General features: G+C 40.0%; 1 protein-coding gene across 1 annotated transcript in view; it reads left to right on the forward strand.

Annotated features, from left to right (window-relative positions):
• syne1a (spectrin repeat containing, nuclear envelope 1a) overlaps positions 1-13405 on the forward strand; it is a 248224-nt gene that overhangs the window by 162185 nt on the left and 72634 nt on the right. The window contains exons 89-95 of the mRNA XM_079830658.1: positions 1228-1410; positions 1645-1788; positions 5569-5772; positions 7856-7990; positions 11624-11746; positions 11833-11994; positions 12244-12444. Coding sequence (XP_079686784.1) covers positions 1228-1410; positions 1645-1788; positions 5569-5772; positions 7856-7990; positions 11624-11746; positions 11833-11994; positions 12244-12444 — 1152 coding nt within the window. The remainder of the gene's footprint in view (positions 1-1227; positions 1411-1644; positions 1789-5568; positions 5773-7855; positions 7991-11623; positions 11747-11832; positions 11995-12243; positions 12445-13405) is intronic.

The raw sequence follows: 13405 nt of genomic DNA on the forward strand, positions 1-13405 counted from the left end.
GACCCATAGGGGAGAGATCTCACTCACAGAATGTAAATGCGCTCGGCTCGGCCTCGGGCATTCATAACGGAGCGGTGCAGAGCAAAGTGAGTGTTTCAACTCTTCAATGAATTCCTATGAAAGTTTAGCTTCCATATGCGATCAGAAAACGTGCCAGACTGGACATGTGCTGAGAAAAGGGTTGCCAACTTCTGGAAAAGAAAATAAGGGACAATCAGGGTTCTTTATAGGAAATTAAGGGCCAGAATAAGGGACACTAAAAATATTTGTACTGTAGCATACAGTGTATGTCATTTCAGTATCTGCAGTTAAAGGGTTAGTTCACCCAAAAATGAAAATTCTGTCATTAATTCCTTACCCTCATGTCGTTCGACACCCGTCAGACCTCCGTTCATCTTCAGAACAGAAATGAAGATATTTTAGTGTAAATCTGATGGCTCTGAAAGGCCTCCATTGGCTCAATGGCACTTTACACTCTCAAGACCCTTAAAAGGTACTAAAGACGTCGTTACAAAGTCCATCTCACTACAGTGGGTCTACAATAACTTTATGAATCACTGATTCATAACGCTTCGAAGCTTCATGATGCCGTGTTTTGAAATCGTCATCAATATGTAAGTCGTTATTTAGGGGTTTTTTCCGCACAAAAACTATTCTCGCCGATTCATAAAGTTATTGTAGAGCCACTGTAGTGAGATGGACTTTGTAACGACGTCTTTAGTACCTTTTAAGGGTCTTGAGAGTGTAAAGTGCCATTGAGCCAATGGAGGCCTTTCTGAGCCATCAGATTTACACTAAAATATCTTCATTTCTGTTCCGAAGATGAACGGAGGTCTGACGGGTGTCAAACGACATGAGGGGAAGTAATTAATGACAGAATTTTCCTTTTTGGGTGAACTAACCCATTAAGTATAAATAAAAAAATCGTTTATGGTTTATGCTTAAAACAAGAATGAAAAAGGTTGACAACAAGCTAGGAAAAAATAAACTTCAATTCAAGATATATTTTTGGAAAACAAGTAACAAGTTTTGCTTCTCATGTAAATGTATCTTATTTTAAAAAAGTTTTTATATATATATATATATATATATTCCTGGAAAACAGGTTTGAAACACTGATTAGTAATAAAAAACAACAACTTTTATTTCTGTGTACTGACACAAAAATCACATATGCTGATTTTATCTCCAGTTCCATCGAACTAATGTTGAATATTTGTTGCTCAGCTCCTGTTGTCAGAGATGGAGGGACTCAAGCAGCAGGTTCAGACTATACAGATGTGTCAGAGCGCCCTCCGGCTGCCCGAGGACGTCATGGCAGCGTTACCGCTGTGTGTTACTGCACAGAGTCTGCAGCAAGAGAGCAGCCATCTCCAACATAACACCATTCAACAGTGCAATATACTACAGGTAATATATGGTGCACTAGTGGGCACTAATGGTCTTTTTGACCCCGTTGCACATGTCTTAAAAGTACAGTAGCATGAACCATTATGATTGTTTTGACTGAGACTTCAGGGGAAAATATAAAATGCTACAGAAGTGTAAAATATGGCGACTTCAGTGTATCTGCATGGTTTCATATGGGATTCGACACTTGTGGTTTTAACGGCTCATTTAGCATCTCTCTTCACATTCCCCCAGGAGGCCATGGTGCAGTATGAGCAATATGAACAGGAAGTCAAGAACCTACAGAGGCTTATTGAAGAGGCACATCGTGTTATTCAGGACCGCCCTGTTGCCACAGGAAACATACAGGAGCTTCAGACACAGATTCAACATCATGAGGTGAGGGAGGACATCCTATTTTCATACTTTCACGATTACAGATGCTTTTGAAACACTGGAATCTGTAATGATCATTCCTGCTCTGTGCATCAGTCGCTCAATCTCAGTGATGATGTTGTCTTAGCTATTGGACTGGAATGAGTCAGGCCGTAAATTCCTAACGTGTTCTCAATGGGTGTAAAGGTAGTTCTGCGATCTTTGACCTCAGTCTGTTTTGTCCTGAGTGACATCAAATTCTTTCTTTCTCTCAAGACCTTTTGCCCTGTTTCTTTACATTTGCACACACAAACACATTCACACACATTGAAGGGAAGTACGGCTACACGATACGGCTTGGTGTCGATTGTTAAGCATCTCGGTTCACACGCAAACTCATCTCTGCATCTGCTTTGAGTTATTATGTGGTTTACACAACATCTGGATGGGTTAACATTTGAAAATTAAGAAATTAAGCCATAAATATTAGCAGTGTAATTTTAGGTTACACTTTATTTTGATAGTCCACTTTAGACATTCTACTAACTATAAGTAGCTTTGCAACTACATGTCAACTAACTGTCAATAGAGTATTTGTAGACTGTCTGCTTAATATTTACTAAAACTTTATTTTGTTGGTCCCCCAACAGACATTCTACTGACTATAAGTAACTTGGCAACTACAATTCAACTTATTCTACTAACCCGAACCCTAACACCTAACCATAACCTACCAGTCAACTAATACTCTAATGACAGTTAGTTGACATGTAGTTGCAAAGTTACTTATAGTTAGTAGAATGTTTCAAGTGGACTATCGAAATAAAGTGTAACCTAATTTGACAGTTATACTGTAATATATATATATATATATATATATATATATATATATATATATATATATATATATATATATATATATATATATATATATATATATATATATATATTTTTTTTTTTTTTTTTTTTTTTGCTGTATTATTTTTTGAAATACCGTATTGTTCAGAATAAAAGATGTTTTTTTTCTTAGAAATACATTTGGAAAAAACAGGTTCGTCTTATTTTGAGGGTCTGAGTTTTCAATAGGTGGCACCAAATATGCGTAAAACAAGTGTGCCAAGAAAAACAGTGTGTCAGGGTGTAATAGTAGAAGATCTTAAAAACGCTAACAGTCAAAGAAAAGCTTACCGTCTAAGAGCCGTGTGAATGTCACGTTTGTGTGCCTCACTGACCCGAACATCCAACATACATGATTTTAAAATGTAAGACGGCCCCCAGAGTTCAATAAGATTTCACTTCTACTGTTAATGAAATGTTGGCTACATGGTTTTCACTATGAGAAGGATAGTATGCCAAAAAGTGTTTATTTTTAAATGTGATCGTTGGTACATTTTGCCAGTATTTGCCCTACTTTCAATACGAAAATTTAAATATGAAAATATGCAGTATGAAAATTTTCAAATAAAAGCATTTTCTTTATTAAAAAAGGTCTTATAACTAGTGTCGTCATATATTCGGAACAATACGGTTCTCATTTTTAATTTTTACTGTAAAAAATTTATAAAATTTTTTATTTTATACACTCAGTTTATTTAGAAATAATAATTAAAATAATAGTAATAATTATTATTATTATACAGTATATTCATTCTCCAAACAGCTTGTCCGCTATAGGGTCCCGGGGATGATGTAGCCTATAATAATAATAATAATAATTAGGGATGCACCGATACCAGTATCGTTATCGGGCCTGATATCAAGCTCATGTACTGGTACTTGTAAAAATACCCCCAATACCAAAGACCGATAGCTCACGTCAGCCTCAGGGTGTGGAAATACTTCAGAATTAATGACAACAACCCACACATTGCAACCCCATGCTTTTTTCAATACATTTTTTTATGACAATGGTAATTATGCCCTTTGAAGGTTATTGGACTGTGCTTTAAGTTTGTGCTTTAGGTTTGTGATAAGCACATACAAATAATACTTTTTTAATTTTAGTAATAATAAAGAAGCTGTCCTACATTCATTAGTCTCACTGTGTTGTGCTTGGAAAACTGCCACATCACCAAAAATAGGAAACAAATTGAAAAAGAAATGAATAAATGTATAGGTATCGGTGTGTGTGTGTGTGTGTGTGTGTGTGTGTGTGTGTGTGTGTGTGTGTGTGTGTGTGTGTGTGTGTGTGTGTGAGTTAGGGTGTGTGGGTGTGTGTGTGTGTGTGTGTGTGTGTGTGTGTGTGTGTGTGTGTGTGTGTGTGTGTGTGTGTGTGTGTGTGTGTGTGTGTGTGTGTGTGTGTGTGTGTGTGAGTGAGTGAGTGGGCATGTTTTTGTGAAATATCAGGACACAAATGTGTATAATGACATGGGTATGACATATGTATTACAAAAAGAGGGTGAAATATGAGGACGTTTCCCATGTCCTCACTTTTCAAAATGCTAATAAATCATACAGAACAAGTTTTTTTACACAGAAAGTGAACTGCACAGTCTCCTGTGAGGGCTAGGTTTAGGGGCAGGGTCAGTGTAAGGGGATAGAAAATACGGTTTGTACGGTATAAAAACCATTACGCCTATGGAATGTCCTCACATTTCACAAAAACAAACATGTGTGTGTGTGTGTGTGTGTGTGTGTGTGGTGTGTGTGTGTGTGTGTGTGTGTGTGTGTGTGTGTGTGTGTGTGTGTGTGTGTGTGTGTGTGTGTGTGTGTGTGTGTGTGTGTGTGTGTGTGTGTGTGTGTGTGTGTGTGTGTGTGTGTGTGTGTGTGTGTGTGTGTGTGTGTGTGTGTGTGTGTGTGTGTGTGTGTGTGTGTGTGTGACTGAGTGTGTCTATCTATCTGTCTGTCTACTCACTCACTCGCTTCAAACTTTCTGGTCTGGCTTTCTACAGCCAACTTCAAAGTTTGTCTTGACTAACTTTTTTTCTCTAGTTTTTATTACTGTTGTTATTTTTTATTCATCCATATATAATTACAAAAATTTTGGAAAAATGATGCAGCCCTACGAACAGCCATCACATTTTAAATCACAATTCACAATTCAACCCCCCCTTCAATTGTCCAGCGCTAAAGACAAGAGCCGTTTAAACACACCAAATACACATAAAGCTAAGCCTGTCTCACGTCCCCGTGTTTTATCAGCACAGCTCAGCTGAGTTGGGTCAGCAGCTGTGGCTTTATGACCCAGGGAGGCGAGCACTGCAGCTGAAGCTCTCTCCCACATGACCTCATTATCACAGACTGCCCCGTGTGTGTGTGTGTGTGTGTGTTTGCGAAAGAATGACAGTTAGAGAGACAGAAAGACGGGAGGGGGCTCTGCTCTGCAGTCTCTGCTCGCGCCCAGCTCTTTTGTCTGTCAGTAAAACAGCTTGGGGATTGGTGGAAAGCGAGGAAGTGAAGGGAAGGAAGAAAAATCTCTCACACTGAGCTCATTTCCTGTTTCCGTGGTCTTTGTGTGTGTACGAGTGTGAGTTGGCCGGTTAGGGGGAGGGTGTTTTCTTCCTCGCTCTACTCCCCTCCCACTCTCTCCAGTTGGTCGAGCTCTGTGCCAATCACGTTCACCTTTGCCCGAAGGCTTGGCTTGTCTGCATTCTGTTACCTCTCTCCGATTGGCTGCGAGCTCAAAATGCCTCTGACGGAGCGATTGCTCGCCTGTGCTGTTTTTTCTACTGCACAGAGACAGAGAGGGGGAATTTCTCAGCTCAGCCGGCGTCGCTCTCTGCATTAACTCCTCATCTATGGGACTTAATCCGGGACACGTATACAGCTGCAGTGGAATAATAATGTAATGTGTCATTGTGACAGGAACTGGCCCTGAAGATCAAAGGCTACCAGGAGCAGATCTCGGCCCTGAACTCCAAGTGTAAGATGTTGACTGTGAAAGCCAAGCATGCGACCATGCTGCTGACGGTCAGCGAGGTGGATGGCCTCTCCGACGGATTGGAGGAGCTGGAGGATGAGGAGGAAGAGATGCCCAAACACCCACCAACACACCCCTCTGTTGTCATGGTGAGTGATTTACACTTGCACACATGTTAGGGCTGGGCGGGGTGCACTGGGTGCTCTTTTTTCTTTCACTGACAGACAAGCATCCCATAGGTCTCTTGTTTCTCCCACAGGGTTGTGTGTGCCTTTGCATTGTGTGTCCCTGCTGTTGTTTGTTATTGAAACGGGAAACAGGATGAGGGTGTTAGTTGGACTTTTTCAACATTATTAAGACATGTCGTTGCATCAGTCACGATCAGGGCCGGATTCCACACTAACCGCCAACAGTTCAGCTCCAGCTGTGTCGCTCAGCCCTTACACACTTGCAGAGAAAGGAGTGTAGCTTCAGCAGTCATTGTAGCCAGATCTAAATTTAGTCTAATGTTGGAGTGCTCCAGCGGTTCAGATTACCTAAGTTCGTTCAGACAAGCACAATTCATTATCGCATGCAATCTTGCTGTATTTATACAGTGAGTCTGTGCATATCCTCTGCCCCGTTTCCTGACCCGGTTCATTCCTTCATCATGACGAGAGGTCTGCGAAGGGCTTAGTCATGATTACTCTTAACAAATGTGGTCTGTCTGTAATTCTCCGGTCTTCTTATTCGGCTTTTCTGCTTGAATCATTACTTCCTGTCAGATTCATAGGGGATATGCATTACTGCGGAAATTTGGGGTCAAGGAATTTAAGATTTCCGATTCAAATAAATGCTGTTCATGTGAACGTTATATTCATCGGAAAATCCTCAACAATAGTATTAATCAGCACAGCTGTTTTCAACATTGATAATAATAAGAAATCTTTGGACCCACTTTATATTAGGTGGCCTTTGTAATAACATTTTAATTAATAATTTGATACAATGCACTTATTGTGTACATACATGTTTTTACATTGTACTTAAATTTTTTAAATGACCTGCATGTAATTGTAATGATTGTCCACTGACGAGGCAAGTTGCTGAACCCAAGTGCAGTTTATTATAACATAAATCAAAACATAAAACAAGGACTTGGCAAAACGAACTATAAAGAGATTTAACTATAACAAAACTCACCATCAGCGGTTACACATACAATAACAGACGAGGACACATGGCAAACATGAGGGCTTAAATACACTGAGACTAATGACAAGACAATGGACACCTGTGAACAGTGATTAACCAATGAACCAATGACAGAACACGACAAGATCACATGAGGGCATGGGAAATCACATGACAAGACCAGGAAACCTGACAGAACATGACAAACTTAGAAACATGACAGTAAACATGACATTGAACATGATAAACTAAAAACATGAAACATGAACATGAACCAATACCAAAACATCCTGTGACAGTAATTACATCTGTCCCTAACTTTACCCGTATCCCACCTCAATATCAGCACAAGTGTTTTGCAATACAATATGAACACAATAAGTACATTATACTTATTTTTTGATGTAAGTACATAGTAGTTAAGGCCACCTAATATAAAGTGGGTCCAAATGTTTCTTGAGCGCCAAATCAGCATATTAGAATGATTTCTGAAGGATCATGTGACACTGACAATTCAGCTTTGCCATCACAGGAATAAATGACATTTTAAATTGCAATAATATTTCATAATATTACTGTTTTCACTCTATATTTGATCAAATAAATGCAGCCTTATTGAGCATATGAGACTTAGGAAAATAATGTCATTAATTCCTCACCCTCATGTCCAAACCCGTAAGACCTTCGATCATCTTCAGAACACAAATGAAGATATTTTTTGATGAAATCCGAGAGCTTTCTGACCCTCATAGACTGCAATTTAATTAACACTTATGCCCAGAAATGAAATAAAGACATCCTTAAAATACTCCATGTGACTCCAGTTCAACCTTAATGTTATGAAACGACATGAGGGTGAGAAATTAATGACAGAATTTTCATTTTTGGGGGAACTATCCCTTTAAAAAAAAATGTTTTGTTTAAATCTTGCCGACCCCAAAGTTTTGAACGATACTTTTTCCAACTCTTCTCTGGGTTTTTTTTTCTTCCTTTCATGCTATACTCCTGTTTCACTTTCTTCCGTTTCTTCCTGTATGTCTTTGGCTCTTTAACTGTCAGATGACGGCAGGCCGTTGTCATACTCTCCTCTCCCCGGTCACAGAGGAGTCTGGTGAGGAGGGCACCAACAGCGAGGTCTCCTCTCCCCCCGCCTGCAGATCGCCCTCACCCGGGCCTAACGCTGACACCGCTCAGGTATCCCATGGCTCTAACCCACACCTCACTAACCTCACCTTTTCACATTTAATCAACTTATCCCTGATCAGCCACTAACACACTTTAAATCAGATTAAACTTAACCAATTGATTTCTTACTGCAGCCACTGTTCTGTTCCTGGCTTTTAACACTGTGCTTAAACCTGGGTTAACGTCGTTCTAAACACCGCTTTTAACCCCGGGTAAAGGAACATTTCACACTTGTAATTCAGAAGCAGGTTAGCCCCGCTTTTTACCTGAGGTTAGCAGGGTTAGCACTGCCTTTGCGCGCGCCCATTTAATCAATAAGCATGTTTACATGCACACCATTACGCTAATAACTCACAAAAATCAGCTTATTGAAATATGGTAACCTGTTGTCTGGGTTTACATGCAAACCAATAACCCGACAACACAAGTAAACCGCGTCTCTATTAATAAATCAGGTTATTCGATGTCAACAAATTTGCATATGTTATGTCTAAGGATGTCCCGATCAGGTTTTTTTGCCCTCGAGTCCGAGTCATTTGATTTTGAGTATCTACCGATACCGAGTTGCGATCCGATACTTCTATAATACATAAAAAAAGAATAAAGAAGAGCAAAAAAACTGATCCAGGATGTTCCTTATTTTTTATTTAATTCACCTTATTTAACCAATAGCGTCTCTACAACAAAGTGGAGTAAAAAGTGTCTAACTATGTGCCACCGCATAACTATAGATGTGTTAAAAAATAATGAGAATATATATACATATATATCCGAGTCCGATCAAGTCTGAAACCACGTGATCGGATCTGGACATCCCTAGTTATGTCTGTTGTGATGTTAAATAATGCACCGAAGAAGACATGCTTGCAACATGTCAGCGGGAAACTTACTGCTCATATATCGTCCTCTCATGCCGTTACAGATGCAGCATTTTGACTGGATCACTTCTGATGCTGCACGAGATGAGAACACATTTATAATTTATTACGCGTTCCTGTCACGAATCACACATGAGCACTTCAATAAGCCCATAGACAGCACGTTAATGCGTTTACATGCTGGGCGAAATCGGCCGTTTATGACCGTACCCCGATAAAGGACAGTGGGTTAACGTGTTTACATGATCACTTGTATTGTCGGTTTATTTAAGCATAATCAGGTTAAGGACGTGCATGTAAACACAATCAATGACTCTGACACTGCAAATATGCAAATAACACCGTTGACCCAGGGTTTAGGAATGTACAGTGTGAAACCGCTACTTCAGATGAAATTGTGAATATGGGCTGCATGCTTTCCTTTCAATAAAATAATCACACAACCAAAATGACAGTAAAGAAAGCATCTTATCATAGAGATGTGGATGTTTGCATAAGCTCTGCAATTCGACACTCCAGTAGTCACGTCATGTTTATTTATATACCACTTTATACAATAGATTGTTTTAAAGCAAGCAGCTTCACAGTGTTATACATGGGGAGAAAAAAGTCAGTGTCTGGAGAAAGGGAGGACCGGTCCTGGATTTTGTGTTGTTGCTTTATGTTTATAAACGGCAGTTGTTCGTGAGGGGCTGCCGCTTTACTTTCGTTTTGTTGTTTATGATTTATTTTGTCATTAAAGTTATGTTTAACATTCGCTGGTTCCCTGAACTTCAGTTTTGTTAACATGGGACTTTCTATTCTTCAGTTGACTTTCTTGAGGAGCAAGAGAAAACTACTTTATCTCTGACTGTTCGTGTAAACATACTGCAGCCATGTAATGAACTGTAGTTGACACACATTTGAACATGGCCTCAGGGAGTGACAAAGATATTTTGGTTAGCACAGATTCATTGTGTGTTTAAGCATCTGGCAAACACAGTTAACCACTTCAGTGTGTGAAAAAACTTGGCATAATATTGTTACTAGGTTACATGTGCAACATCTGGAAAATGCTGACACAAGCACACCTTAGTATCACTACTGTTTTGATGTATTATAAAGGGGTCATGAACTGCATTGTTTTATTGTTTTATAATGTTTCCTGTGGTGCACTTATAATGATAGTGTGTTTTTTACATTGTCATAATTTAGAAATAAAAGACATTTTAGCTGATTTTAGCCTCTGATTTGAACGCTCTGTTTGAAGGGGCGTGTCTGCTGTGAGACTTTAGTGTAAACGCCCACTGCTGTGATTGGCTGCAGTGAGACTTCAGTGTAAACGCCCACTGCTGTGATTGGCCGCTGTGAGACTTTAGTGTAAACGCCCACTGCTGTGATTGGCTGCTGTGAGACTTCAGTGTAAACGCCCACTGCTGTGATTGGCTGCTGTGAGACTTCAGTGTAAACGCCCACTGCTGTGATTGGCTGCTGTGAGACTTCAGTGTAAACGCCCACTGCTGTGATTGGCCACTGTGAGACTTCAGTGTAAACGCCCACTGCTTTGATTGGCCACTGTGAGACTTCAGTGTAAACGCCCACTGCTTTGATTGGCTGCTGTGAGACTTTAGTGTAAACGCCACTGCTGTGATTGGCTGCTGTGAGACTTCAGTGTAAACGCCCACTGCTGTGATTGGCTGCTGTGAGACTTCAGTGTAAACGCCCACTGCTGTGATTGGCCACTGTGAGACTTCAGTGTAAACGCCCACTGCTTTGATTGGCTGCTGTGAGACTTCAGTGTAAACGCCACTGCTGTGATTGGCTGCTGTGAGACTTCAGTGTAAACGCCACTGCTGTGATTGGCTGCTGTGAGACTTCAGTGTAAACGCCCACTGCTGTGATTGGCTGGCATCTTTGCATATGAAAGAGCTAGCATTACATGTTTAATTCTCTGGAAAACTTTTAGCATGTTTTTACTATTACAGCTCTCAAGGTGAACTAATTGTGAAAAGTGTTGATTATAACATTATGTTTATATAACATTTATATTTGATTGTTACGGGAATTTTGCCATGAGTCCAGAACTTAGTCAATGATAAACTTGTGCTGTTTTATTGACAGCTCGAGCAATTGAAGGGAGCGTTCTTTGATCACTTTCTATATATAATTGAATCACAGTTTAAATAACAGATTATTTTCATCCTAAGATAAACAATGTGAAGTTGAGCGTTTAGTCACAGGTTTGATTTACTGACACACAGATAAAGAACATCTGACTGTACATGAATCATTACATATCAGAAATCACTGATCTCAGATCAGGCATTAGAGTTAACACGGTTACTGACATGTTGTGGCATTACTGTCGATTCCATATCATAAAAGTCTGTTTGCAAAGCCTGCGCCGAGATTGCGACCCAAAGAATCCACAGTGAAATGTCGCAAACACAAATAAATAATGCTCAACTGAGACATTCACACTGATGAAAATAAATAAGCACATTCCTAGCATTAGGATCCTTTGGAAGGGAATGTGATTTGTAGTCCATCTCTTCTCTCCTCGTCATCTCACTAACACTCCAGTGGGCGGGGCCAAAGTTGTGATGATGAATTAGGCGTCGATCTTCTTCTGCAGAGGCGCTCTTTCTCCATCTATTACAGGCTCTGGAAGTTTTCAGTTCTGAAACGTACAGGATATTCTTATAGTATGATGAACTCTTATATGTCAAAAGTTCTCAGTTCGTGTTCAGACACACTCATTGACGTAATTTCATGTCTTTTGTAGGGTTCAGGGCGAGCTCCTTTAAGTAGAGCTCCACTACAGGAGCTGTATGACCCCTCCATGGATTCTGCAGCCTCGGCTAACCTGGACGACCTACAGCGCTCATGGGAGACTTTGAAGAATGTGGTAAATATCCATAGATGCATCTCACATCACAAAATCCAAATCACTCCTTCATACGTTGGTTAGCATATATATTTTATTTTTCACAGATCAGTGAGAAGCAGAAGAGCCTGTATGAAGCTCTGGAGAGGCAGCAGCACTATCAGGAGACCCTGCAGTCTGTCTCCACAAAGATGGAGTCCATTGAGACCGCACTAAATGAGGGCTTGGAGCCAAGCAAGAGTCCTGAGAGCCAGATGGCCGCCCACCAGGTGAGAGAGACAGCGGATCAGATGAAGCAAGATGACCGCAGTAAAGCTAGATCACATAAAAACTCAAGCTGGACTAGCGATAGAGGACAGAGTTACCCTCTAGATTACCAACTTCTCCTATGTCTAAAACTAATCTCTTAACTAGAAGTATCTTCCCTTCAATTGGCATGTAGCCTTTAACATAGCTTTACCACCTAATGAAACCAGAAATGAATAGAAGCAATTTCCTGACTGGTGGTTGTTCTTCAGGCTCTGATGGATGAGATCCTAATGCTCCAGGATGAGATCAGTGCTCTGCAGGCCTGCTTCTCCAAGGAGCTGCAGTTGGACGAGGATAGTTTGGAGGCAGATGCCGGAGACCAGCTGGCCCTGCAGTCAACCCTCACTGTACTGGGAGAGCGCATGGCCACCATCCACATGAAGGCCTCCGGAAAGAGACAGCTTCTAGAGGTGAGCAGCAATAATATCATGCGGAGAAATGGTGACGGCTGATCTGCATTCTCCGATAAAAAAAGGATTGTATTAGATTATTTTGAATATTTTACGCACTGTTGTTTAGCACATGCTGGTCATTTCAAATTGTCATGTGTTTCCTAGTAGTTATTTTAGTCTTTTGATTTAACTACAACCCTCTACGCACACCTTGGAAATAGAATCGCCATATATATATATATATATATATACACCGATCAGGCATAACATTTCGACAGGTGAAGTGAATAACACTGATTATCTCTTCATCACCTGTTAGTGGGTGGGATATATTAGGCAGCAAGTGAACATTTTGTCCTCAGAGTTGATGTGTTAGAAGATGCTGAGTTTGATACGTGTGAGTAGTATTTTCAATAATGATGTTTAGTCTTGTGTTGCCGCTTGCAGCAGTTAGCTAATGCTATTAACTGCTCAAATGTATGCAGTGAATATTAACTCGTAAGCTGCTCCCTAATCACATAACTTTTGATATTAAGCCACATTTGTGTGTTATAAAGTCAGAATTGCAAGATATATAGTCAGAATTGCGTGATATAAACTCGCAATTCTGACCTTTTCTTCACAATTGACCTTTTTGCGCAGTTGCGAGTTTATATCTTGCAATTCTGACTTCTTTTCTCAGAATTGTGAGATCTAAACTGCAATTGCAAGTTATAAAGTCCAATTCTGAGGAAAAAAGAATTGCGACAATTTTCACGTTTATATCTCAAATATGTAAACTCGTTATTGCGAGAAAGTCAGAATAGCGAGATAAAAAGTCACAATTACCTTTTCTTTCTATTCTGTGGTGTAAACAAGCTTCCATAGTCATAATGTATGATTAAGAGCTCATATTGAAAAATGCTGGATTGTTAAGTAATGGCAATAAACTGGACGGCTTTTAAAGACTTAGAAAGCAATATTTGGCATGATCCTTGTC

Source organism: Gobio gobio (assembly GCF_949357685.1).
Source record: "Gobio gobio genome assembly, chromosome: 12".
Taxonomy (NCBI): Eukaryota; Metazoa; Chordata; class Actinopteri; order Cypriniformes; family Gobionidae; genus Gobio; species Gobio gobio.